The 24,759-nt window shown below is 44.2% G+C and overlaps 2 protein-coding genes across 2 annotated transcripts in view; one reads left to right on the forward strand and one right to left on the reverse strand.

The window, feature by feature from the left end:
* LOC311103132 (transcriptional repressor protein YY1-like) overlaps positions 1-24,759 on the forward strand; it is a 964,063-nt gene that overhangs the window by 665,459 nt on the left and 273,845 nt on the right. The gene's annotated exons all lie outside the window — the stretch shown is intronic.
* Positions 6,167-24,759, reverse strand: part of dync1h1 (dynein, cytoplasmic 1, heavy chain 1) — a 52,597-nt gene continuing 34,004 nt past the window's right edge. Inside the window, exons 51-74 of the mRNA XM_084143949.1 lie at positions 23,280-23,397; positions 22,741-22,956; positions 22,193-22,405; positions 21,872-21,999; positions 20,504-20,657; positions 19,880-20,177; positions 19,336-19,589; positions 17,831-17,965; positions 17,459-17,553; positions 17,107-17,281; positions 16,844-16,919; positions 16,411-16,571; positions 15,952-16,063; positions 15,645-15,829; positions 15,150-15,263; positions 14,789-14,959; positions 11,230-11,447; positions 10,813-10,916; positions 9,682-9,896; positions 8,658-8,811; positions 8,189-8,331; positions 7,721-7,889; positions 7,161-7,285; positions 6,167-6,719 (exon numbers count right to left, since the gene is read on the reverse strand). Of these exons, the coding sequence (XP_084000075.1) occupies positions 6,591-6,719; positions 7,161-7,285; positions 7,721-7,889; positions 8,189-8,331; positions 8,658-8,811; positions 9,682-9,896; positions 10,813-10,916; positions 11,230-11,447; positions 14,789-14,959; positions 15,150-15,263; positions 15,645-15,829; positions 15,952-16,063; positions 16,411-16,571; positions 16,844-16,919; positions 17,107-17,281; positions 17,459-17,553; positions 17,831-17,965; positions 19,336-19,589; positions 19,880-20,177; positions 20,504-20,657; positions 21,872-21,999; positions 22,193-22,405; positions 22,741-22,956; positions 23,280-23,397 (3,862 nt within the window). The 3' untranslated portion in view covers positions 6,167-6,590. The remainder of the gene's footprint in view (positions 6,720-7,160; positions 7,286-7,720; positions 7,890-8,188; positions 8,332-8,657; positions 8,812-9,681; positions 9,897-10,812; positions 10,917-11,229; positions 11,448-14,788; positions 14,960-15,149; positions 15,264-15,644; positions 15,830-15,951; positions 16,064-16,410; positions 16,572-16,843; positions 16,920-17,106; positions 17,282-17,458; positions 17,554-17,830; positions 17,966-19,335; positions 19,590-19,879; positions 20,178-20,503; positions 20,658-21,871; positions 22,000-22,192; positions 22,406-22,740; positions 22,957-23,279; positions 23,398-24,759) is intronic.

Raw genomic sequence — 24,759 nt, forward strand, 5'->3', positions numbered from 1 at the left:
CCAGGGTAGTGGGTTCGATCCCGGGACCACCCATACGTAAAAATGTATGCACACATGACTGTAAGTCGCTTTGGATAAAAGCGTCTGCTAAATGCCATATTATTATTATATGTACAGTAGCTTTGATTGGACTGATCATGTCACATCATACTTTCAAAATCTTAGCCATCATCATGAATCAAGTCGACAATCTACTGGCAAATCCTTTTTAATCCTTGTAATATGAAGATAAATAATGAAGAGAAATGATGGATAAAACCTATCTGTGCTCATCGGCCATTGGACATAAACATTACACAACAAGTTGGAAATCGCAAATTCAACAATGAGTGGTTTGGAAGGAATCGGTGACCGTGGCTAACTGCAAGCATTGCAAAGCAATCACTAGCCTGCTATTCAGTGGAGTGGCTGTGTGGTCCCAAATCTGGGATTAAGGGGCTCTTTTCCAAGTTTAAAATGATAAACATTCAACATTACATTTACGTCATTTAGCAGACGCTCTTATCCAGAGCAACTTACAGGAGCAATTAGGGCTAAGTGCCTTGCTCAAGGGCACCGACAGATATTTCACCTAGTCGGCTCGGGGATTAGAACCAGCGACCTTTCGATTACTGGCACAACGCTCTTAATCACTAAGCTACCTGCCGCCCCATGCTGTCAATGAAGCATGATTTGTGCCGCACTTAAAACAACTGTTAACTCGGAACTACGAAAACTTGAGATCAAGACAACTGGGAAGTTGGGAATAAATGAGCTCCGACTGGGAAAATACGTTTTGAACGGTCATCCAACTCGGAATTGTAAATCCGGCCTCTTTCTTTGATGACAAAACTTGCCCACAAAGGACCGCCGCACCACCTTCCTGTTGAAGTGAGCACAACACAACAAGGTGAGTCCAAAAATGTCTTGTATGCTGCTGCATAAATGATGTAATATGCCAGGGAGATATGTATACTGTAGCTAAGAAAGTAATACTAAGTGTATGTTGTGTAGTAAGATGTTAGTAGCCCATGTGCCTCACCCTAATAATTTGGTCTATTTACCCCTCTTAATTTTGTTTACTGTTCTGACTTGGTGGTGCACATGTAGCCTATAACCTGTTTTAGAGAAATGTAATCATTGTAAGAGCTTTCATTGTCTGCTTATATGCCCCCTTTATTTATCCTACGGTTCTGACTTGGTGTACAGGGAGAACACTGTAAGAACGGCCCATGTTTTGAATTCTGTCGCTGTACATTTCAAAAGTGCTGAAAAAATAGTTATATTGACTACGTTTGTCATGGCTCGCTCATTAATCTCTTAATCGGAATTACGGATTGCCTCTTATCCGCTTGTCGGCCCCTTATGCCATAGTTTGTACGTCTCAATTGTCATTAGAAACCAGATTTGTTTAAGCAAGTCAGCCATATCAGCTATGTTTTTTTTTTTTAAGCGGTAAATGAGACTGAATGAACTGTTTCTCTGCCAGGTAAGGCTCCGCTGATAGCCATGTGTAGCAGTGGTAAAATGTTGGGACTTCTGTTGGGACTCTGCTGTTGGGACAGCTTTATGTAGGCCCTAATAGTTTGTGGGCACGGTTTGTCACCGTTATAGTGCAATTAATGTATTGTTTAGTGTTGTGTTGTGCAGTGGCTTTGCTGGCATGCATCCCACATTGATTTTTTTGCCCCACCAAGATTTACAGTACCAGTCAAAAGTTTGTTGGTGACACTGTGATTTATTTAGAATTCAAGGCACACTTAACCAGCATGGCTACCACAGCATTCTGCAGCAATATGCCATCCCATCTGGTTTGAGCTTAGTGGGACTATAATTTGTTTTTCAACAGGACAATGACCCAACAATGACCCAACACACCTCCAGGCAGTGTAAGTGCTATTTTACCAAGAAAGAGAATGATGGAGTGCTGCATCAGATGACCTGGCCTCCACAATTGAGATGGTTTGGGATGAGTTGGACCGCAGAGTGAAGGAAAAGCAGCCAACAAGTGCTCAGCATGTGGGAACTCCTTCAAGACTGTTGGAAAAGCATTCCAGGTGAAGCTGGTTGAGAGAATGCCAAGAGTGTGCAAAGCTGTCATCAAGGCAAAGGGTGGCTATTTGAAGAATCTGAAGAATTATTTATTTAACACTTCTGGTTACTACATGATTCCCTATGTGTTATTTCATAGTTTTGATGTCTTCACTATTATTCTACAATGTAAAAAATAGTAAAAATAAAGAAAAACCCTTGAATGAGTAGGTGTGTCCAAACGTTTGACTGGTACTGTACATGCTAAAATCGCCACTGCACTCAACACACCCTGTAACTCTTCTGAAGTTAAATCTCGTAACCCCAAATACTTCTCTGCAGCTGCCACCACAACATCTATTTTCTGTGACTTACGTTCCATCTCTGTGGTACAGTTGATAACCATTGCTATGAACGCTAAGAAACCAATCTTACCAAAACATATACACTACATGACCAAAGGTATGTTGACACCTGCTCGTCGAACATCTCATTCCAAAATCATGGGCATTAATATGGAGTTGGTCCCCCCTTTGCTACAATAACAGCCTCCACCCTTCTGGGAAGGCTTTCCACTAGCTGTTGGAACATTGCTGCACGGACTTGCTTCCATTCAGCCAAAAGAGCATTAGTGAGGTCGGGCACTGATGTTGGGCGGTTAGGCCTGGCTCGCAGTCCAATTTATCCCAAAGGTGTTCGATAGGATTGAGGTCAGAGCTCTGTGTAGGCCAGTCAAGTTCTTCCACACCGATCTTGACAAACCATTTCTGTAGGGACCTCGCTTTATGCACGGGGGCATTGTCATGCTGAAACAGGAAATGGCCTTCCCCAAATGGTTGCCACAATGTTGGAAGCACATAATCGTCTAGAATGTCATTTAATGCTGTAGCGTTAAGATTTCACTTCACTGGAACTAAGGGGCCTAGCCCGAACCATGAAAAACAGCCCCAGACCATTATTCTTCCTCCACCAAACTTTACAGTTGGCGTTATGCATTGGGGCAGGTAGCATTCTCCTGGCATCCGCCAAACCCAGATTAGTCCGTCGGACTGGCAGATGGTGAAGTGTGATTCATCACTCCAGAGAACTCGTTTCCACTGCTCCAGAGTCCAATGGCGGCGAGCTTTACACCACTCCAGCCGACGCTTGGCATTGCGTATGGTGATCTTAGGCTTGTGTGTGGCTGCTCAGCCATGGAAACCCATTTCATGAAGCTCCCGACGAAGAGTTCTTGTGCTGATGTTGCTTCCAGAGGCAGTTTGGAACTCGGTAGTGAGTGTTGCAACCGAGGACAGACATTTTTACGCGCTTCAGAACTCGGCGGTCCCGTTTTGTGAGCTTGTGTGGCCTACCACTTTGTGGCTGAGCCGTTGTTGCTCCTACACATTTCCATTTTACAAAAGCAGCACTTACAGTTGACCGGGGCAGCTCTAGCAGGGCAGAAATTTGATGAACTAACTTGTTGGAAAGGTGGAATCCTCTGACGGTGCCACGTTGAAAGTCACTGAGCTCTTCGGTAAGGCCATTCTACTGCCAATGTTTGTCTATGGAGATTTCATGGCTGTGTACTCGATTTTATACACCGGTCAGCAACGGGTGTGGCTGAAATAGCCAAATCCACTAATTTGAAGGGGTGTCCACATACTTTTGTATATACAGTTCCTCTGTGGAGATGGAAGAACCTTCCAGAAGGACAACCATCTCTGCAGCACTCCACCAATCAGGCCTTTATGGTAGAGTGGCCAGACGGAAGCCACTCCTCAGTAAAAGGCATATGAAATCCCGCTTGGAGATTGCCAAACGGCACCTAAAGGTCTCTCAGACCATGAGAAACAAGATTCTCTGGTCTGATGAAACCAAAATTGAACTCTTTGGCCTGAATGCCAAGCGTCACGTCTGGAGGAAACCTGGCACCATCCCTATGGTGAAGCATGGTGGTGGCAGCATCATGCTGTGGGGATGTTTTTCAGCGTCAGGGACTGGGAGACTAGTCAGGATCGAGGGAAAGATGAACAGAGCAAAGTACAGAGAGATCCTTGATGAAAACCTGCTCCAGAGCGCTCAAGACCTCAGACTGGGGAGAAGGATCACCTTCCAACAGGACAATGACCCTAAGCACACAGCCAAGACAACGCAGGAGTGGCTTCGGGACAAGTCTCTGAAGCCAGAGTCTGGACTTGAACCCGATTGGAAATCTCTGGAGAGACCTGAAATAACCCATCCAACCTGACAGAACTTGAGAGGGTCTGCAGAGAAGAATGGGAGAAACTCCTCAAATACAGGTGTGCCAAGCTTGTAGTGTCATACCCAAGAAGACTTGAGGCTGTAATCGCTGCCAAAGGTGCTTCAACAAAGTACTGAGTAAAGGGTCTGAATACTTATGTAAATGTGATATTTCACTTTCTTATTTGTATTCAATTTGCCAACATTGCTAAAACACTGTTTTTGCTTTGGCATTATGGGGTATTGTGTGTAAATTGATGAGGGGAAAAAAACTATGTAATCCATTTTAGAATAAGGCTGTAACGTAACAAAATGTGGAAAAAGTCAAGGGGTCTGAATACTTTCCGAATGCACTGTATGTCCTCTGAGACCATTGGTCTGGAATAGGACTAGGTAGGGTTAAATAGTAGAATGGGTGGTGTTTTTTGTTTTAGAGGGCTAATAGGTGGAAGTGTAGTTTTCCTTTTAATTTTCAAATGTTGTGTTATTGTATCAAATAATATAACGTAGATAGGCCGTGAATGGCCTCACACACCAGTACAGTAGGTGGCGGTGTATGCACCTAAAAGTTGGTTGTGATCTGCTAACCAATTCCCAACGTAGAGCTCTTCAGAGAAATCTCCCTAAAGTCCCGCCCCTCTCAGGTGTCTCTTCAAAAGGAAGTTCGGTCTTTCACGAGCAGACAGCACAGTTGGCAGTGCGTCACCAAAATGGAGACTGGGGATTCTCCTCCTGAGGGGAGTTGGACTATGTCCAGAAACGGCACCATAGCCTAGACACACTGTGGATTTTAAAGGGGTGGTTGTAGTTAGAACCATATTGCTTATACCGGCCTACCCAATACAGATGTTTAGGGGCTAGGAGTTGTTTCTGGACAGGATCATGGACCACATTCTTGCAGAACAAGTTGATAGAAGTCAATCTATTGGAGAACATTGATGTAGAAGTTGTGGCTATTCACGTTTACAAGAACATCTCTTTCTCACAGAGTCCAGAATGAATGAAGATGCACTTTCACTCTTTATTTTCCAACACAGAATTTGAAGAACTTCATTCTCACAAGGAATAATGTAAGGAATAACATTCCATGTTCATTTGCATTGCTGGTTTATATTTTGGTGTGGTGATATATTTTGGGGGCTGAATAAATAATGCATTTACAAGTCCTATTGTATGGTAGTTACGGAATAAATATCTTGTAATATGTGCTAGAAGGATATGCTTTAGACTAATATCAACTAATAAAATGACTTGATTTATTGAGTATTCTGTAGGTCCTTGAGAATAAAGCATCCACAACATCTTTCTGAATTTCCTGTAACCACAGCGCATTCTTTCTGTTATAAGGTGGCTCTCCATCTGTTCTGACAATGACAGATGGCTCCCCTCATACAACCCCCCCCCCCCCCATGAATCTCGATTTTAGTATTAATTGGGTGCATTCCAGCCACAAGCTCAGCACAGACTACAGAGGATCATCTGTACATATGAAAGGATTGGACAATTGTATGAAATGTATCAGGGTGAACATTCCACATTACATCAAGGGGCTAGGGTTAATTTGGAATTCAGCCCAAGAACAGAAGAACAGAGGGCCAGTATGAAAAATGTATGCACTCACTAATTGGAAGTCGCTCTGGATAAGAGCGTCTGCTAAATGACTAAAATCTAAAAAAAATTAATCAAATGTATCACCCCGTTCCATAGTAAAGGGCTCAGGTTTAGCCATAGTTTGGTTGGCCATTCATGACAGGCCCTCATATCTGTATAAGTAAGCAGCAATATCGTTTCCTCACTTATAGGAGGAGACTAGTAATATGGTAATTGTGCACAGGCCTTTCTGTGTGCAATTCTTAGTCATGCATTTTGAAAAGGTCACACATTAAGAGTCAAATCATGGAACAGTCTTTCATTCAAAAAAGACATCTTGAAATGTATGCAGTCTACTATGCCCAATAGCAATTTAATAACTAGCAACCACATTTTAAATCATTGATACGTCGTCATTAACCAAAATCTTTAATCCATTATAAAAACATACAGAATCCTTCATAAAAAAAAACATTCCTTACTTTCTCCCAACTTCCCTTTTCCATACACAAACCAGCTGACCCATTTTCCATAGGCCACCATTTTCCCATACACAAGACAACTGACTACATTACTCAGACTTTCTTGACCACTTCCTAATTACTATTGATGTTAAATGCAGATTTTACTTCAACTACAGTTACTTGAATAAACTATGTTTCATATGGACATTACCTTACAAACTATGTTTCATAAGAGGACTACACTACGAATAAATGATTAATAGGAATGATTATTAATAGGAATTCTCCAGGCTTTTGGTGACACTACTCTGTGCAGAGCACTGCCACGCCGCGCTCGTAGAAGTTGTGAGGGTCTTCCTTGGTGGCGATGTCAAAGTCTACGGTGAAGATGAGATCGGCTCTGGTGAAGTTCAGATACACGGGCAGAGTGACCTGTGGGAATGACAGATATACAAGTGTGTTATGTCATTAAGACAGTATGATTTTCATGGTATTTGGACAATATAGACTAGGATTTGCTAGATTTGTGTGTATGTTGTGAAATTGTTAGAAGTTACTTGTTAGATATTACTGCACTGTCGGAGCTAAAAGCACAAGAATTTCGCTACACCCGCAATAACATCTGCTAAACACGTGTATGTAACAAATAAAATTTGATTTGATGAATAGCTCCCAACTTAATTGTAGGTATTTAACTGACTTCCTATGAGCCATCTATTTATTGGATACATTCTAAGGGAATGTGTGGTCTGTATTATAAGTGGAAAATGTTGATATTTGTAATAAATAAAGTTTTAGTATTGAATTGAATCTAAAAGAAAGCATTTTGTGCATTCCCATGTAGAGTGCAGTATCTGTTGCTATGAGCCGTACCATGTGCCTCTTCTCGGCACTCAACTGCTTCACCCAGTGCAGCTGAGTCAGTGGCAGCTCAGTGGAGATGTCATTGGAGAGGGAGAGCTTGTTGTTGCCGTGGGTGGCTCCCTGCAACTTCAGACCTGTCGGGAATAAAGAGGGGTAATGTTAAGGTCACTTAGGTTGATCACGCACATTGGATAAACAATAGGCGCCGGTTTAAACACTTTATTTTATTTTTTCTTCCAGTCAGTAGACATTGGCTCAGAAGTTATTTGAGTATGAAGGTGTTCTCATTATCAAAGCACTCCTAAGTGAGGCTAAGTGTGTCATCACAGCCAACCAAATAAAACTCTTTCAATGGAGAGTTTCCATTATGAAATGTTGTTTTGATCCAGGACTAGCCTTAATATGGATCCAAGAAACCAGCCCTAGAAAAATCTGAGCCAAAGCACAACTATATCAAAAAGTAGCTTTAGTGTTCCGCTGGTGTTGTGGTAATTCTTCCTCTCTGGTGAGAATACCTAGTGCCCTGACTGGTACTGTATACTGTCTATAGAGAGACTGATGAGTGGGACCTTTGATGCCGAAGCTGCAGGCGTCGAGCGCGGCCTCCTGGGCGGTGGTGATGTTGACCTCCAGACACAGCTCCTCCAGGGACCAGCTGTTGGCCTGGGCCACGTATTGACGGGTGGCTGTGATGTAGGCCTCGGGGACAAACAGGCTGCCCAGGCACACGTGGATGTTCTGGACAGAAGAGAAGAGGAGACATGAATTCAGAGTGGGTGGAGTTATGGTTAACACTGGTTAGAGTCCAATGCCTAGTCCAATGTCTCAAGTTCCTGGTCAACTATGGTTTTAAAAGGGATAGCTTCCAGAGTGGCTTTGTTCTTAACTGTGACAAACTGTTCATGGACTTCTTTGGAGTAGTTCAAGTCATTCAGAGTTGAATGAATAATATCCAACGGGATGTGAACATTAGCAATATACTAACCGGACGAATTAGGCAAACAGGAGACTATCCCTTTAATATAGAGGACAGATACCTTGAGCTCCTTAGCGCCCCCGCTGGCGGCTCCCTGGGAGATGGCCTGCAGCTGCTTGACGCGCTCGCTGAAGTCGGCCACCCACTGGATGACAGTCATAGAGGTGGGCACGGTGTAGCGGCACCAGCTACGGGGCAGGATACCTGGAGGAGCCATGCTACATGTTAGCATTGGGAATCCTTCTAGACAGACTCTATACAACCATATTGACTTGAAATAGTCAATATGTTACCATATTCAATTTCACATATTGTGACTGTACAACCAGATTGGGTGTAATAACTGGAAAAGGTACATTTTCCGGAAAAAAATGTGTGCGCTTGCTTCACTTGTATAAAAGCATTTTATGGTAGTGGAAGACGTTTAGGAGTTTAAATTGTTTGGCTAGTGCAGTAAATTGAGACCAATGTGGTAGATGTAGTAGTGAATGAATTAAAATGATTGAGGATTGGGTAGAGAATGAGAGAACCTTTGACGAGGTCGTTGATGAGGGTGCGCAGGTCGTTGGTTTGCTTCTTCTTGCCCTCGCACACCTGCACCACATCAGTCAGGTCCTGACGCACCTCCTGAAGCATGCGGGCGCCCATCTTCACCTCGCGCTCAAAGAAACGGAACAGGGGGTCCTGTGTGTGTGTGTTTGGGGGAGGAAATATATGTATGTTAAACAAGATAATGGCATTCTTTTCACCTGTACAGTCCTTGAAAAAGACACCTACAGCCAGAGTGTGTGTGAATTGCATTATCAGGAGTCAGATCCATATACGAGTTTCATTCACATGAAATCCGGTTCGGGATAGATTTATCATTTAATGCAAAGATCCTTAAGAGACGGCACGCGCGCGCGTACCGTAAAACTAAAATGAATAGCCCGGTCGTTTATTTGCTTAAATCACTGAACACAACAGGTGGTTATTAGAGATAGGCTTCTATTTGAGCCAAGTGTCTATTTAACGCAGACAGCTTTTGCTCATTTGCATAGTTAATTGTTTAATTTCCAGCATTCACTTCCAGCATTTTAATCAATTTCTACATTTCCTGCACTAATGTGTTATTTACACACCGTGTCACGTTTCTTTCTTAGTATGCCTCTATTTTGGAAAAATAAAAACTTGGCTAGCAGTTTCAAAACGAATGATTTCCATAATTTGAGTCATTACTGAATTATTTAATGTAAAAAAATCAAACAAACCTCGTAAACAATTAATTTAGACCCAGCGTTTATTTGAAACAGGCGTTTATTTGCTGAAATGTGTGCCGTTGCCCGGCCATTAAAAAGGACAGGCGGCTATTTGAGACTCTGCGTTTACCTGAAGTTTTACGTTACGTACGTACGTACGAAATAATATAATAAGTAATATAATAAATAGAAGTGGTAAAACACCATAAGAACACTCTTCCAACCTCAACCCTCTGCTAAATGACATAAAATAAAATAAACCCATCAGATTCCAGAGATGCTGCGCAAATCAGATGAGACGTTGCTGGGACGTTACCTTGATGTTCTCCACCGTTCGCTTGAGGTGGTTGACCACCTGCGGGATGAGTGTCAGCCAGTTGGTGGCGGTGGTGCGCAGCGTGCGCATCCAGGCGGGCTGGGCCTCGGTTGAGGTGGACGCCGTGCGCTCGCGCTTCGTCTCCTTCTCGTAGGCCAGGTCATCCTCATCCTCCAGCATCTGCATTTTCAGCATCTTACCCATCATGTCAGTGCCTGAGCAGCCCAACAAGGGGAACCGGAGAGGGAGGGAGGGAGTTGGGGAGGAGACAAGCCCGTGGAAGGAAGAGGAGGAGGAGTGAGGGGAGAAGAAATTAAACGTGGACCAAGACCAATGCCTTGCATTGTAGAAAATAAAAAGCCTTGCATTCTCATACACATGTTAATAAAGGGGTAGTTGTGCTTCAAAATGAGCGATTACAATACAATAAGTCAAGAAGACATTTGACAAAAACAAGGACACGGATACCAAGTCAAGAGTAATCAGGAGACTGTGCCGTATTTTGTAAACGAGGACCTATAGAAGTGAAGAGGGTTCCTGTGGGCTCTGTGACAAAATCATAGTAACCCAAAGTGATGGAGGGATGGATGGAGGCATGAAGTCGTGCATGAAGAAGATTTCCAGGGCTCTGTGAGAGAAATCAATGTATTCAAATGGGAACGGAGGGATGGATGCATCAACGGCTGGGAGTTCGAACCGGAAGCTAAGCAAGACACGATAAATGTGAAATGCAGCTGCTGGAAGGTGAGAACACCCCCCACTCGACAGAACACCCTCATTCACATTGGCACGGCTACCACCACACGGGGCTTGTGTTATAACACTGGAACTGATAGGAGGAAAAGATAAGGAAAGGCTAATAATGAGCCACCAATGCCATCGCATCCAAGTTAACGGAAGCAATGTGAGAATATGCTCTTCATCTATGGTAGTCATTCCTCTATAAGATTTAAAATTAAAATAAGATGCGTTAGAACAGATATGGAGAGAGATATTAGAGAAATGGAGAAACCGGAGATGATGTCTCCTGTAGCTCTCCTCGCAGCAGACAAAGGATCCCACAGACAAAACCGGACACGCCCCTTGAGTGCAGCTGCAGCCGGCGACAACCAGCAGCAGCTAATCGCATACCCTGAGTGGTGAGCAGGACCTTCTCAGCGTTGCTGGGCAGGCCCAGCCAGGACGGGGTCTGGGTGTCCGGCAGCATCTCCACCCAGTGCATGAACTCCTCACGTCTGGAAGAAAAGACACAGAACAACACAGTGTTACTGAGACAGTATGGAGAAAGTTAGAAAATCCCCTTCTGAAATTCAACCGTTCCTAAATGTGTGTATTTCAGAAGTTGCACTTCTAAAGAATGTAAAAGGTTTCCTATGAATTTCTTTATGACATTTACAAAAGTTTTGCTGAGAAGGATTGGTCACAATCTATTGCAAACCATGTTTCATGTTTTCTTTGCATGTACTGTATAAAAAAATGCATATTTTAGTTGCCAATGTAATGAAATAAAACCAAACTAACACCACTACCCCCAACCCCGCCACTGACCGGATGCCATCGGGCATCTTGATGTCCTTGTGGCCGTCCACCTTGAAGGCCAGTTTGAACTCTGAGTCGAAGCTGGCCGTGGTGAAGATGCGGTCCAGGAAGGTGTTGAGCAGCCGCTGGTCAAACTCGTTGTCGATGCGGCCACCGTAGATGGACTGGGCCATCAGGGTCTTCAGGGCCGCCCAGGGGATCTTGTCAGGGGAGATGTTCTGACGGCCCTAGGGTTGTGGAGGAAGACAAGAATAGAAAGTTACCACCATAGAAATACATACAGTCAGGGCTTTAAAGTGTGACCAATTTGGTCGCATATGCACATGTTTATTTTGGGAGCACCGTGCGACTAGGAATAAAATCTCCCAGATAATAATTATTGTAATGATAAGGCTTCGCTGTACCATTGTTTCAGAGTGCCCAAGATAAAAAAAAAAAAAAGCATAATGGTTGCACCATTACTACAGCGAAAACGGCTTGCTTCTAGCCCAACCAGGTCATAGGATCTGACCCATATTACCGGCACAATATTTGTATCTTCCTATAGCGGATCGCCGGGAACGCGTTTAACATTCATAACATAAACCATGTTGTGGGCCATTCTAAAAACGACTCACACGTCGTTACCCAGTTGTCTACACTTTGTTCAGTCATGTTACCTCATTGGCTAGCTAGCTAACAACCTGGTAACCTTACCAGTATATCCAAACATTTGGCGGCACTGAAAGAAAGGAAAAGGGCTAGCTTCTTCAGGAGATTAATGATCATAGCAATGAATGAATGACAGATTTCTTGCATGTCTTCCCATACGCACAAAAAGCTTATTTCTCTCAAATTGTGCACAAATTTGTTTACATCCCTGTTAGTGAGCATTTCTCCTTTGCCAAGATAATCCATCCACCAGGTGTGGCATATCAAGAAGCTGATTAAACGGCATGATCATTACACAGGTGCACCTTGTGCTGGGGACAATAAAAGGCCACTAAAATGTGCAGTTGTGTCACACAACACAATGACACAGATGTCAAGTTGAGGGAGCGTGCAATTTGCATGCTGACTGCAGGAATGTCCACCAGAGCTGTTGCCAGAGAATTGAATGTTAATTTCTCTACCATGAGCCGCCTCCAACGTCATTTTAGAGAATTTGGGAGTACATCCCACTGGCCTCACAACCGCAGACCATGTGTAACCACGCCAGCTCAGGACCTCCACATCCGGCTTCTTCACCTGCGGGATCGTCTGAGACCAGCCACCCAGACAGCTAATGAAACTGTGGATTTGCACAACCTAAACATTTCTGCACAAACTATCAGAAACCGTCCCAAGGAAGCTCATCTTTGTGCTCGTTGTCCTCACCAGGGTCTTAACCTGACTGCAGTTTGGCGTTGTAACCGACATCAGTGGCAAATGCTCACCTTTGATGGCCACTGGCACACTGGAGATGTGTGCTCTTCATGGATGAATCCCTGTTTCAACTCTACCGGGCAGATGGCAGACTGCATGTATGGCGTCGTGTGGGCGAGTGGTTTGCTGATGCAACATTGTGAACAGAGTGCCCCATGGTGGCGGTGGGGTTATGGTATGGGCAATCATAAGCTACGAACAACTAACACAATTGCACTTTAAATGAATGCACAGAGATACCGTGACTGGATCCTGAGGCCCATTGTCGTGCCATTCATCCACTGCCATCATCTCATGTTTCAGCATAATAATGCACGGCCCCATGTCGCAAGGATCTGTACACAATTGCTGGAAACTGAAAATGTCCCAGTTCTTCCATGGCCTGCATGTTTGGGATGCTCTGGATCAACGTGTACAACAGTGTGTTCCAGTTCCAGCCAATGTCCAGAAACTTCTCACAGCCATTGAAGAGGAGTGGGACAACATTCCACACGCCACAATCAACAGCCTGATCAACTCTATGTGAAGAAGATGTGTCGCGCTACATGAGGCAAATGGTGATCACACCAGATACTGACTGGTTTTCTGTCTTTTTAAGGTATCTGTTCCCAACAGATGCATATCTGTATTGCCAGTCATGTGAAATCAATAGATTAGGGCCTAATGAATTTATTTAAATTGACTGATTTCCTTATATGAACTGTAACTTAGTAAAATCTTTGAAATTGTTGCATGTTGCGTTTATATTTTTGTTCAGTGTAGTTTATAGGGCACAACATGTGCTTCAAAAGTAGCTAGAATTCATATAGGCTGTATCTCAATCAATTGTTTAAAAAAAATCTTATTTCCTACATTTCAAGTTGTGCTCCTAACTTTAAGTTGGGAGCACCAGTGCTACCAATGAAAATATTTTATTTAGAGCCCTGCATACAGTGAGGTCCAAAAGTATTTGGACAGTGATCCAATTGACATTTTAGTCATATAGCAGACGCTCTTATCCAGAGTGACTTACAATTAGTGAATGCATACATTTTTCATACTGGGCCCCCGTGGGAAACAAACCCACAACCCTTGCGTTGCAAGCGCCATGCTCTACCAACTGATCTACAGGAGGGCCAAATAGTTTTTTGTTTTGTTGTGAATAATGATGAGTGAGAAAGTTAAGAGGCACAAAGATCATACATCCAAGACATGCTAACCTCTCACCATTAGCAATAACAGGGGAGGTTAGCATTTCTGAGGGGGGTATGATATTTATGCCTCTAACTTTCTCACTCATCATTATTCACGATTAATTTAGGATTATCTGTAATCATGGTAGCATCCACATTAATGTTTAGAAACATTCTATTCTTATTTACAATAAAATGAACTCAAATGACAATACATAATTTATCATGCATTTCTATTGGGCACAAAATAATCTGAAACACAACCAAAAAACTGCAAATGCATCCAACAAGTTTGTAGAGTCACATTTAATTTAATATTATTTGTTATCATTTAAGGCCAGGCATCACAGCCTAATATAGTATTTTTTTGCCCTAGATTGCAGGAAATGGCAGTTACAGGTGTTCAAAAACGTAAAAATCTCTGAGTCCCTGTTATAAAATCCTGGGTAGAACCCTGAATACACAAGTTAATTTGCCCAAATACTTTTGGTTCCCTAAAATAGGGGGACGATGTACAAAAAGTGCTGTAATTTCTAAAGGGTTAATACGATATGGATGAAAATACCCTCAAATTAAAGCTGACAGTTTGCACTTTAACATCATTGTCATTGTATCATTTCATTTTGGACCGCACTGTATATAACATATGTTCTGATTCTGTCGGAGCTAGAAGCGCAAGCATTTCGCTACACCTGCAATAACATCTGCTAAACATGTGTATGTGACGAATACAATTTGATTTGATTTATAGTCAATGCGCTCTAGGGACACATTTTCTGTGTTCATTTTGTGACCAACAACTTCATTCCCATTTGCAAGAATGTATACATTGTGTGTGAATTGCATTATCAGAAGTCAGATCTGTATAAGAGTTTCACTCACATAGAATCAGGTTTGGGATGGATTCATCATCTAATACAAGAGACCTGCTGCATACAGAAAGAACCTTATGTAAGAGACAACAGTGTGGGTGTATTTTACGTGTGACTGACCTTAGCGGTGTCGTCCAGCCAGGTGTCCACGGTGTCGCAGGCTGAGCGCAGGTCCGACTCTCCGAACTCGTACTTCTTGGACCAGCCCAGCGGGGCGTAGCGCAGGCGCTCCTGGATGACTGCATGGAACCAAGCCAGTAGGAAGTAGAGGCGGGCGCGCTCGTTGGGAGCCTGCAGAGGAAGAGGTTGGTTTAATAATCAAGGTCAAAGGAAAACATTCAGTCAAGTTGACAGAGGAAGGAGTTTGTGTAAGTGAGAGGCCAACACAGAGTTCGAGTGACAGGAGAGAACAGAGAGAAAGCCAGAGAGAGAGAACGAGAGCGAGGCAGAGGAAAGCCAGAGATTCATATGGTTGTGTCACCTTGCACATGCGAGCCACAGGGATGCTGCTGAAGGTCCTCAGCATGTTGGCCTTGACACCGGGAGGGGGCTCAAATACAAAGATACGTCCAGCACGTAGCAGGTTCACTGGCACCTGAGAGGAATGAGCGAGAGAAAACCCATTTAGATAGTCTCATTAGGTAAGTCATCCACAACTGTGCCACAGTGAGGAAAAGCTTGAGATAAACAAACCAGAATGCTAAATTATACCTCGTAGACATTTGTAATTGAAATTTTCAATATCTTTAATCTACAATGAATGTTCAAAATAAAATCACTAATTTGTAGCCTTTCCATAGTCTGCTTTTTTTGTGTTTAGTCTTTGGAGCGGTCCTAATAATGTATGGAAAAGACATCTAGTTTCATACTGGTTTAATGGCTATAATAAAGATGTATTTAAAAGTGTATTATACAAGGTCTCACACTTTAGAAATAAATAATAATGCAATGTTATTCTAATGAACTTCAATCTGACCTTAGGGTTGATTTCCATGGTGAGGAAGAGGCGGAAGCTGGCGTGGGGCTGCATGGAGTGGAGCTTCTTCTCCAGCTGCATCAGCCAACCAGGAGCCAGGTGCACGTTCTCCAGCATCACCCACCTGCCGGACTTGACGGCGGTGTTGATGTCGCGGTCGGCCTTGTTGAAGCCCTCAGCAGAACCTGAGGAGAGAGAAGAGGAGGAACCAGGTTTTTAAAATGCCAGTAGATATGTCAGTAATTCCTAAATTACTGGGATGTAAATTAAAACTCAATCGACTCCAACCCTACTTTAGCACACCTACCGATGGAGATGGAGGTGATGTGTTTGTTTTGCTCGGCAGCCAGGTCCCGGACCAGGCCGCTGGCGTCGTACCCGGGCACGGAGCACATCAGAACTGGGGTACTGGGTTTCACCTAGGTGGGTAGGAAAACAGGCAGATGTTTCAGCAGGAGATTTACAGTCTAAATAAGTGATGTACAAGGAACTGTATTGGTTCCTTGTACAAATTTTTCCCACTTTGTGCTTGAGTGTCCATTTAACATTCGAAACATATCAACTGCTAATAAATTAAGAAAAGCAATTGTAGTCTCATAATGGCAATTGCTTTTTCAGCACATTTAAGCTTAGTCTTGAACTAAGAAGCACTTTCAACGGAGAACCTCCATTGGACATGCTTTTTAGTCCAAGACTAGGCTCAATCCATCTCGGAAACTGGCCCTAAATGGAGATTGACGCTTTAGGGATGTCTTGACATCCGTACCTCGCTTTCCACAATGTTTCCCAGGTCCAGGGGCTGCTCGATAATTGCCATGAAGTTGTCTCCCAGGACCTTGGAAACAAAGATGTGGGCGATGGCCAGCATGCGGTCCGGACGGAAGGCTTGGATCAGCAGCAGCTGGTGCACTGCCTGACCGATGGATGCTGAGGAGGACCGACCAAGGACATTTGTGAGATTGACTACATTGCAGTTGGACTGCACAGAATTCCTGTTTTACTGAAGAACACTTTCCTCTCACCACTTTGAAGAACATGCACTCCAACTACCCATTTTCTGAATGTTATATTTGTATGCAGCTTCTATCAAGTGCATAAATGGAATCTTGACATTGCAAAACAGCCTACTAAACTTAGCTTTGTGGTTTCAAATGGTTTTTCAAAGTAGAACACATTACAACAATGATTGAAAGACTCACTTGACTGCTTCTCCTCTGTCCACAGGTAGGGCACGGACAGCTCGGGAGAGTTGCTCTCGATCCACATGAAGAATTGCTGCAATGATAGAAAAAAGCAATGTCAACCTCAATGACAACTTTATTTTCCTTTCTTTCTTAAAAAATATATATTTTAATGCACTTCTGTTTAGCGTGAACAGTTAAATAAAGAACTTCACATTGCAAAAGTCATTTTCTTCAGCTTCTTTCCCTCCTCGCAACCTTTTCTTTCAACAATCTCTCACCTCATCAGCCTCCACCTTGGAGACCAGATCCTTGAAGGCGGGGAGGTGGCTGAGGATGATCATGGCCTCGCACTGCTCCGTGGTCAGGCCCTTCACCTTAGGTACCGCTGTGCCCTTCAGCACAATCTCCGCGCCGCGCAGGAAGTGCTGGAACTCGGCGTCGTAGGATGGCTCGCTGAAGGAAACAAAAAATGGTAATCAATAAGATTCATGGGCTACATCACACTGTCCACAGTAGCATACCACTTAGAATGCATCCTCAATAGATTGCTGTAGTGTAGATATTGGAACTGATCCATGGACCCTATCCTTCACATAACAAAGAAAGTGTAGAAACCTCAAAGTTCATTACCTGGTCATGCCTTTCAGGTTGATCCTGGCTAAGAGCATGGCGAAGGTGATGTGGTCCTGGTTGCACATGCCTCTGGCCACTCTATTGAATGCCCCCTACAAGGAGAATCGGATTGTTGCTCTGCACTAGAAACCTCTTAGCAAACACCCATTGATTTGAGATCTATGAAGAACAACCCCAGTTCTAGATGTGATGTTCTAGATTCTAAAATATGTTCTAGATGTTCTAAGTTCTTGTCTAGAAGGTGTTCTAGGTGTGAGGTGTTCTAGGTGTGAGGTGTTAGTGATGTGAGGTTCAAGACAGTGTTCTAGATTTTCTAGGTTCGAGAAGGTGTTCTAGATGTCCTATAAGGGGTTTGAGATGTGCGGTTACCTGGAAGAGGTCCTTGGTGATGTGGGTGAGGCGCTGGGTGTGGTCGCTGACGCTCTTCAGGTTGCCATTCTCGTATAGCACTGTGTGGTAGATGTCCAGGAAGAAGTGCAGTGAGTACTGGTACAGGAAGTGGATCTGGAGATGGACAAGAAGTCATACAAGCTGTAATGGTTCGGTATAGTGCTTGCATTCAGTTTCCCAAATATGTCTGTTACATAGGCAAGGAGACATTTTCTTTTCATTACACAGAAAGTCTACCAAGTCTGTTTTTTTTACATCCATTGTGAATGACAACAGTTCCTCTCTCAATGCAAAAAATCTTTACAACACTCCCCCTCGATAACCACCAAGCATCAATGTGAAATAGAACATTGTCATGCTCTGATCCCATATCTCCACATAGTTTTGCAAACATGCGTGCGCGCAGTGGATGTGGTTTGATGTGGTTTACAATCGAAGTTACCTGCTGCAGTATATCTCAGAGTTCTGTGCTCAGCTCTTTTGCCACCAGTTGCTCTTGGTGTATCATACAATGCGTCCATATGTCAGACACATTCATAACTAGAGTGCAGAGGCCTGCCCACTGTCCCGCAATAGATGGGAGCCCCATCTGTGCAAAAGTCCACCATTAGATCCCATGGAATCAGTTTTTCGTCAATATAGCCATACAACATACTGAACATCCCCCGTGCCATTTAATTCTTGGGAATCGTGAGACAGAACAATATGTCCTCGTGAATAGCATCCCCTGACATGTATAGCGAACAAAAGTCAATTCATGGACATCTCAGCCCTCACAGCTAACGTCCATTTGGAGAGCATAATCTAGGGAGTTTGAGTTGTTCAGTCAGAGTTTCCACTTGATTGCTAGCAATAGCATACATTATTTGTTTAACAGTGTTATCTGACAAAATTATTTTTTGTATATTTCTTTTTTTCCCCCTTCAGGGTTTTGGAAATTCTCCCGCGACCCATTTTCATATCAGTTGACCCCACATGGGGTCAGGACCCCTCGTTTGGGAATCGCTGCCCTAGCGACTCCAGACTCCACACAGACACAATGTGAACGTGTACACATGCTGCTTCAGAGCCAGTACTGTTCTTCCTTCAGACAAACATGCATCAAAACTTGTTCATTTGCACAATATCTCTCGTTCACATTCGCTTGCAAATGTCCAAACTCACCAGAAATGACATTCGGTAGCTCCTACTTATACATGTACAACTTTATGAGTAGGATTGCCCGTCTTTGCAATTAGTTTATTTTCGTTTGCGCTCGTTAACATATTTAGTTAGGAGCCTCCATGGAAATTCGCTATTACTTGTGCTAATTTTGTTAGCATTCTGGTAACAGACGCCCAATGGTCTTTTTTTGTGTGTTTTTTTTGGCGCCCCCTTGTGTACTAAACCGGTAATACGGTACATCCCAGGATGAGAGAAGGACTGTATGAGAATCTGGAAACCGCCCAACCCTAGTGAGTGTGTGCGCGCATCTCTCTGCATACCTGGTTGAGGGCCTCCATGGTGAAGTAGATGGAGCTGCAAGCCGAAGCGAGGGACAGGTACTGCTGCGACACAGTCTCCACCTCGGCCATCACGATGTCTGTCTCCTCCACCTTCCTGGTCACCTCTGCTGCCTCCTTCTTCAGGTTCTCCAGGGTGGTGATGATGGTGTCGTCGTCCAGGATACGACCCTTGACCTCGTTCAGGGCCTGCAGCAGGGACTTCTCCAGTTGGCGCAGACGCACCTGGAACTCACCTGGTGGAGGTATGGAGAGGAGAAGGGGAGGACAGTGAAGGTTAGTGCTTTGATATTTTAAGGATAAAATAGGACTAAGAGAAGAGGGTAAGATACTTTATTTGTGTCCATTGCACATCAGAAGTCAGATCCGTATACGAGTTTCATTCACATGAAATCAGGTCCGGGATAGATAAGAGGACGTGTTTATTTTTTATTTTTTTGTCATTTAGCAGACACTCTTATCCAGAGCGACTTACAGTTATTGAGTGCATACATTTTCATACTGTGTATGTGTGCGCACGTCTCACCCTGCAGTTTGAGGAGATCGGAGCGCTTCTCGTCCACGTCAGGCCTCTCGGCCTTCAGCACCTCATTGAGACACTGGCTTTGCAGACTGCTGCGAGTCACCGTGAAGTTGACAAAGGTCACACGAGAACACAGGTCTGGAGGGAACTCCACCGTGGGGTCACGGGTGGAGAGGAAGATGACGAAGGATGGGGACAAGTCAATGTCCTGGTCACCGAGGGTGATAAGCACGCGTCCTCCGGTCCTGCGCACCTCTCTGTTGAGCACCGGGTTAAGGATGGGGTCGTAGCTCTCCACATCCTGAAAGAGACAGTGAAATATTATCAGTTACATGCCAGCAAAATGGTTTCCCCAATTGAACTAAGGTTGGATAACCCAATCTACCATTATCTTGGAACCCAGAACCAAATGTTGCGTACGCTAGCTACTGGACCTAACATTTACATTAAAGCTTATGTTAAATATAATACAATTTGTGTTACCAGTCTGAGAGATGATATTTACAGCAACAGCAGTTGAGCACTACTTCCCAATTTATTCAGATTAAAAGCATGCGTTACATACTAGTTGCATAGGTATACATGGTATGGAACATGCTGGATAGACCAAGAGGAGACTGTTCTGACCTGCACAAGCAGAGGGTTTCCAAATCGCAGGGCGCTCTCCAGGTTCTTCCTGAAGGCGTCATCCAGGAAGCTGGTTCTGGTGATCTTGCGGTCCTTGTACTCGTTCATGATGAACTCTGTGGCCTGGCCAGACGGGTCGATGATTAGGGGATACCTGGGAAAGGCAAAGTGTATTTATTTATTAGGATCTCATTTAGTCCAAAAGGCCAACTTTCCAGGAGTGTTTATAAAAGCTGTACTTTTCAACTGGGATAGGCATTCATTATAAAACATTCCCACAATTAAAGGGGGGCTGAACTTCCTGATTTGGCCTTGTTTTTCGGCTTGGTCATTAAGAAATGCTGCAGCCATGACTGAAGCCAAATGACAGTATTGGGGGGGGGGGGGGGGGGGGGTTAATGTGGGTGTCTCTTGTGTGTGTTCGCACGTGGCAAGCATTTGCAGATTCACTCTGTCAAAACAGTACACAGTACCCTCACCCTTCTAGATAACTTGAAACGGTCTAACCAGGTCTTGTGTCTTGAAGTCGCCTAGGTTAGCTAGTGCTAATATAGTGCCAGCCAACTTATTTAGCCAATTAGCTTCAGCTGGCTGGTTGTGTGACCATGGCAAAATTGGTTTGACATTGGATAGCCTATCTCTGTAAATTACAATGTAAATGGTACAATATTTTCATGTTGCACATCTTTTAGTTAAAAATAAATAAAACACTTTCGATATTTGTATATGCATTTCTACAATTTATAGTTGGTTTGATGTTTTTAAGTCATTGAAATTTGGAGATATTGAACTTTTAAAATATTGTCCCATGTACATTGTGTAATTTACATATGGTCCCTAACTACGCCCATAGGGATATCGAATGTCAAACCGAATTGACCATGGGCATTACGAACGGGTCGCGTGCAGTTGATGATTACTTGGGTGCTGCCAGCTGTGGGCAGGATAAAAATAAACCCAACCCACGGAAAACAGTTATGGTACCGTTCATTCCAAGACATCCCATTTCTTTCCTATCATCTCGCAAATCTCCGTTTTGGACAAGACTGACTTTGACCATTTATCCTATCTACACTTTGTATTCAATTTTGACACTAGAATACATGTTTCTGACTCATATTGATGCCACATAGGCCGTTTTCAAAATGAGAAGTTGCTTTTTAGGGGCAGTCGCTCTTTAAGACTAAAGATGAGAAATGGAACCGTTTTGTATCTCCCAACATGATCCACAGTGATGATCTGAGCCTTCACTACACGTTTATGAGAGAACAACCACACTCTACCCCTCTGTGTTGGTTCTATACGCCACCTCAAGTCCTACAGTACGGGATGATACATTATATTTTGGTTCGGATGTATTACACTCACCTGTTGAACCTCTTGAGCATGATGGCGTTCTCGGTGCATAGGTCGTCTGCTGGGAGGGAGTTGGCCTGCCAGCGCAGCCTTTCGTCCGCGTTGGACAAGTACTCAGTCCTGGCGATGTCCGTACGGAACTATGGAGGAGGAGAGATCTAGTTAGCCATACAAAAACATAATGTACAGTGCCTTGAATGATGACTGCCGAAGTCAGTGCAACTGACTGGGTTTTGAAACTGGGTTATCCGTGCGACTCAAGTGTTAGCTGACTGAGCTAAAGCCTAGGAAATAGCGGTGTGAGCAAACAATTCTCGAACAACCCCCCAGTACCTGGATGTTGGCCTGCTGCAGGTGGTGCGACCAGGTGGTGAAGAGGTTCTGTCTCATCTGCTGCTCGAAGTAGCCAGCATAGGCGATGAAGGCTGCGGACAGCAGGCAGTCCCCGGCGATGGTTGCCATCTGGTTCTTGAACGTCTCGCTGGACTTCTCCCAGCGCTCACTCTCAGCAGACAGGCTCTTGAGCAGGGCTGTGCTGCGGTTCACCTGTGGTCAAAGAAGACAGTCAAGGTCGGGTTTAACAATGATAGATTGGATAGATAGTGCTTTTCCACCTGGTCTTCAATTGCTTTACATTGAAATGGAGCTATAAACTGAAAAGACTCATCCCCTAGGGCTACATATTACTGTCAAGTCTAGGGCATTGACTTTCAGAATTTTAATAGCTGAGATGCAAGGCCTTTTTCATAGAAAAAATCTTTATTTGCACTTGAAAGTATTTTCCTAAATCTCTTGCCTATTCCTAAGGTTACGGCGATAGTAAAATGGTTTAGTTGAGTTAATTAGGAACGTTTTTCTTATGGTCGGATTGATTTCCCTACCTTCGCCTCCACAGCGGCCAGATCGGCCTTAATGGCCTGGGCCTCAGAGATGAGCACGGCGTACTCCTCCTTGTAGCGGGCGATGCTGGACTCCAGGTCGCGGATCATCTGCTCCACCTCCTCCGCCTTGGACTTATTGTCCATGGCGTCGTCCTCCAGCTTCTGAAGCTCGTTCCTCAGCGGCTCCACACGCTTCAACATGTCAGCATAGTTCAGCTAGAAGAGGGGGGAAAAGAGGTGTCAATAATTGCAGGCTATAATTGTAGGTTATAAGTAGGTCGCAGGGTTTTTGATGGATCGAGAAACGTGGTAAGGACAGATTTACTCCTGGCACTCACTAGACATTGGGTGAATCTCAAAAGACTTTCTTCTCTCCACATCTCCTCAAAATGCATCGGAGGAGAAGATCCAAGGTTCCTCCTCTAGGATCTTCTCCTCAAATGAGTTTTGAGAGGGAGGTGAGGAATCGAGGAAATACTTTTTAGATCCACCCTCAAACATTACCAATACAAAAAGTCAGTGGGCGGTGGTTTCCTTACCTGAGCGATGGCCCATTTGACCATGGGGCCACAGGCCAGGGAGGCCCTGTTGACCATCTCGTAGTTGAAGTTGGGGTTGGACATGTAGTTCTTCTTCATCTTCTCACGGATTGACTCACTGCATAACGATAGCGTCACGGGGTTAGGACAGAGCAACACAGGCAATTGTATGAAATCTCAAATTAATGAAATGGCGAGCAGGGTATTCGGAAATGATCATGATGAAATTATGTAGGAAAGGGGTGCTTGCAAGGAAGCAAAAATAAATACATCTATAATTTAAAAATGGAAAAGGTATTGGTTGTTAGAGCTTTTTTACAAATATTTTTTACTTTTCTCCCCAATTTCGTGATATCCAATTGGTAGTTACAAGACCGAAGTCAGCGTGCATGCGCCCGGCCCGCCACAAGGAGTCACTAGAGCGCGATGGGACAAGGACATCCCAGCCGGCCAAACCCTCCCCTAACCCAGACGAAGCTGATCCAATTGTGCGCTGCCTCATGGGTCTCCCGGTCGCAGCCGGCTGTGACACAGCCCGGGATCGAACCCGGGTCTGTAGTGACACCTCTAGCACTGCGATGCAGTGCCTACTCCTGAGTGGCGCAGTGGTCTAAGGCACTGCATCGCAGTGCTAACTGTGCCACTAGAGATCCTGGTTCAAATCCAGGCTCTGTCGCCCGCCGGCCGCGACCGGGAGACTCATGGGCAGCGCACAATTGGCCCAGCGTCGTCCAGGGTAGGGGAGGGAATGGCCGGCAGGGATGTAGCTCAGTTGGTAGAGCATGGCGTTTGCAACGCCAGGGTTGTGGGTTCGATTCCCACGGGGGGCCAGTATAAAAAAAATATGTATTCACTAACTGTAAGTCGCTCTGGATAAGAGCGTCTGCTAAATGACTAAAATGTAAATGTAAAATGTGCCTTAGACCGCTGCGCCACTCAGGAGGCCGGTTGTTAGAGCTTTAAAAGGGACATTTCATAAAAATATGATTCTGGGTTTGTTTTGAACGTGTCCGAAGCACTTCTAGGTCATTGAGGTGTGTTTCACACATAATTGGCCACAAAGGTGGCGGGTCTGGGTTTCGTGCACCGAACAATATACCCAATTACAACATCCGGTGTATTGATGGGGTGGAAGAGATCTGAAAATGAAAGTAGTCCTACTTTGTGGCATTTAGCGAAGCCTCTATGTTATATCGATCGTACTATACGTTTGTGCGTGTGTAGATATGGTTGTCCTGGTTCGATAGAGCCCTTGGATGTCTTTCAGCGCTGTTCCCATTGGTGGAGTTATTGCTAGATATTTTTTCCAGCCTCTGAAAGACTACAGTTGTGTGGGGCGGGGCTTCCTGCTCTGTCCTCGTTGTGCATTTGCTATGAATGCCGGTCCTTGTGGTACACTATGAGCAAACGAATATGCGGTCTTAACTTCCCGATTCTACTAGTGAAATGAAAATGTGCTTGTCCTAGCTTGTGGGAATGG

Source organism: Coregonus lavaretus, assembly GCF_964263955.1.
Source record: "Coregonus lavaretus genome assembly, chromosome: 27".
Lineage (NCBI taxonomy): Eukaryota > Metazoa > Chordata > Actinopteri > Salmoniformes > Salmonidae > Coregonus > Coregonus lavaretus.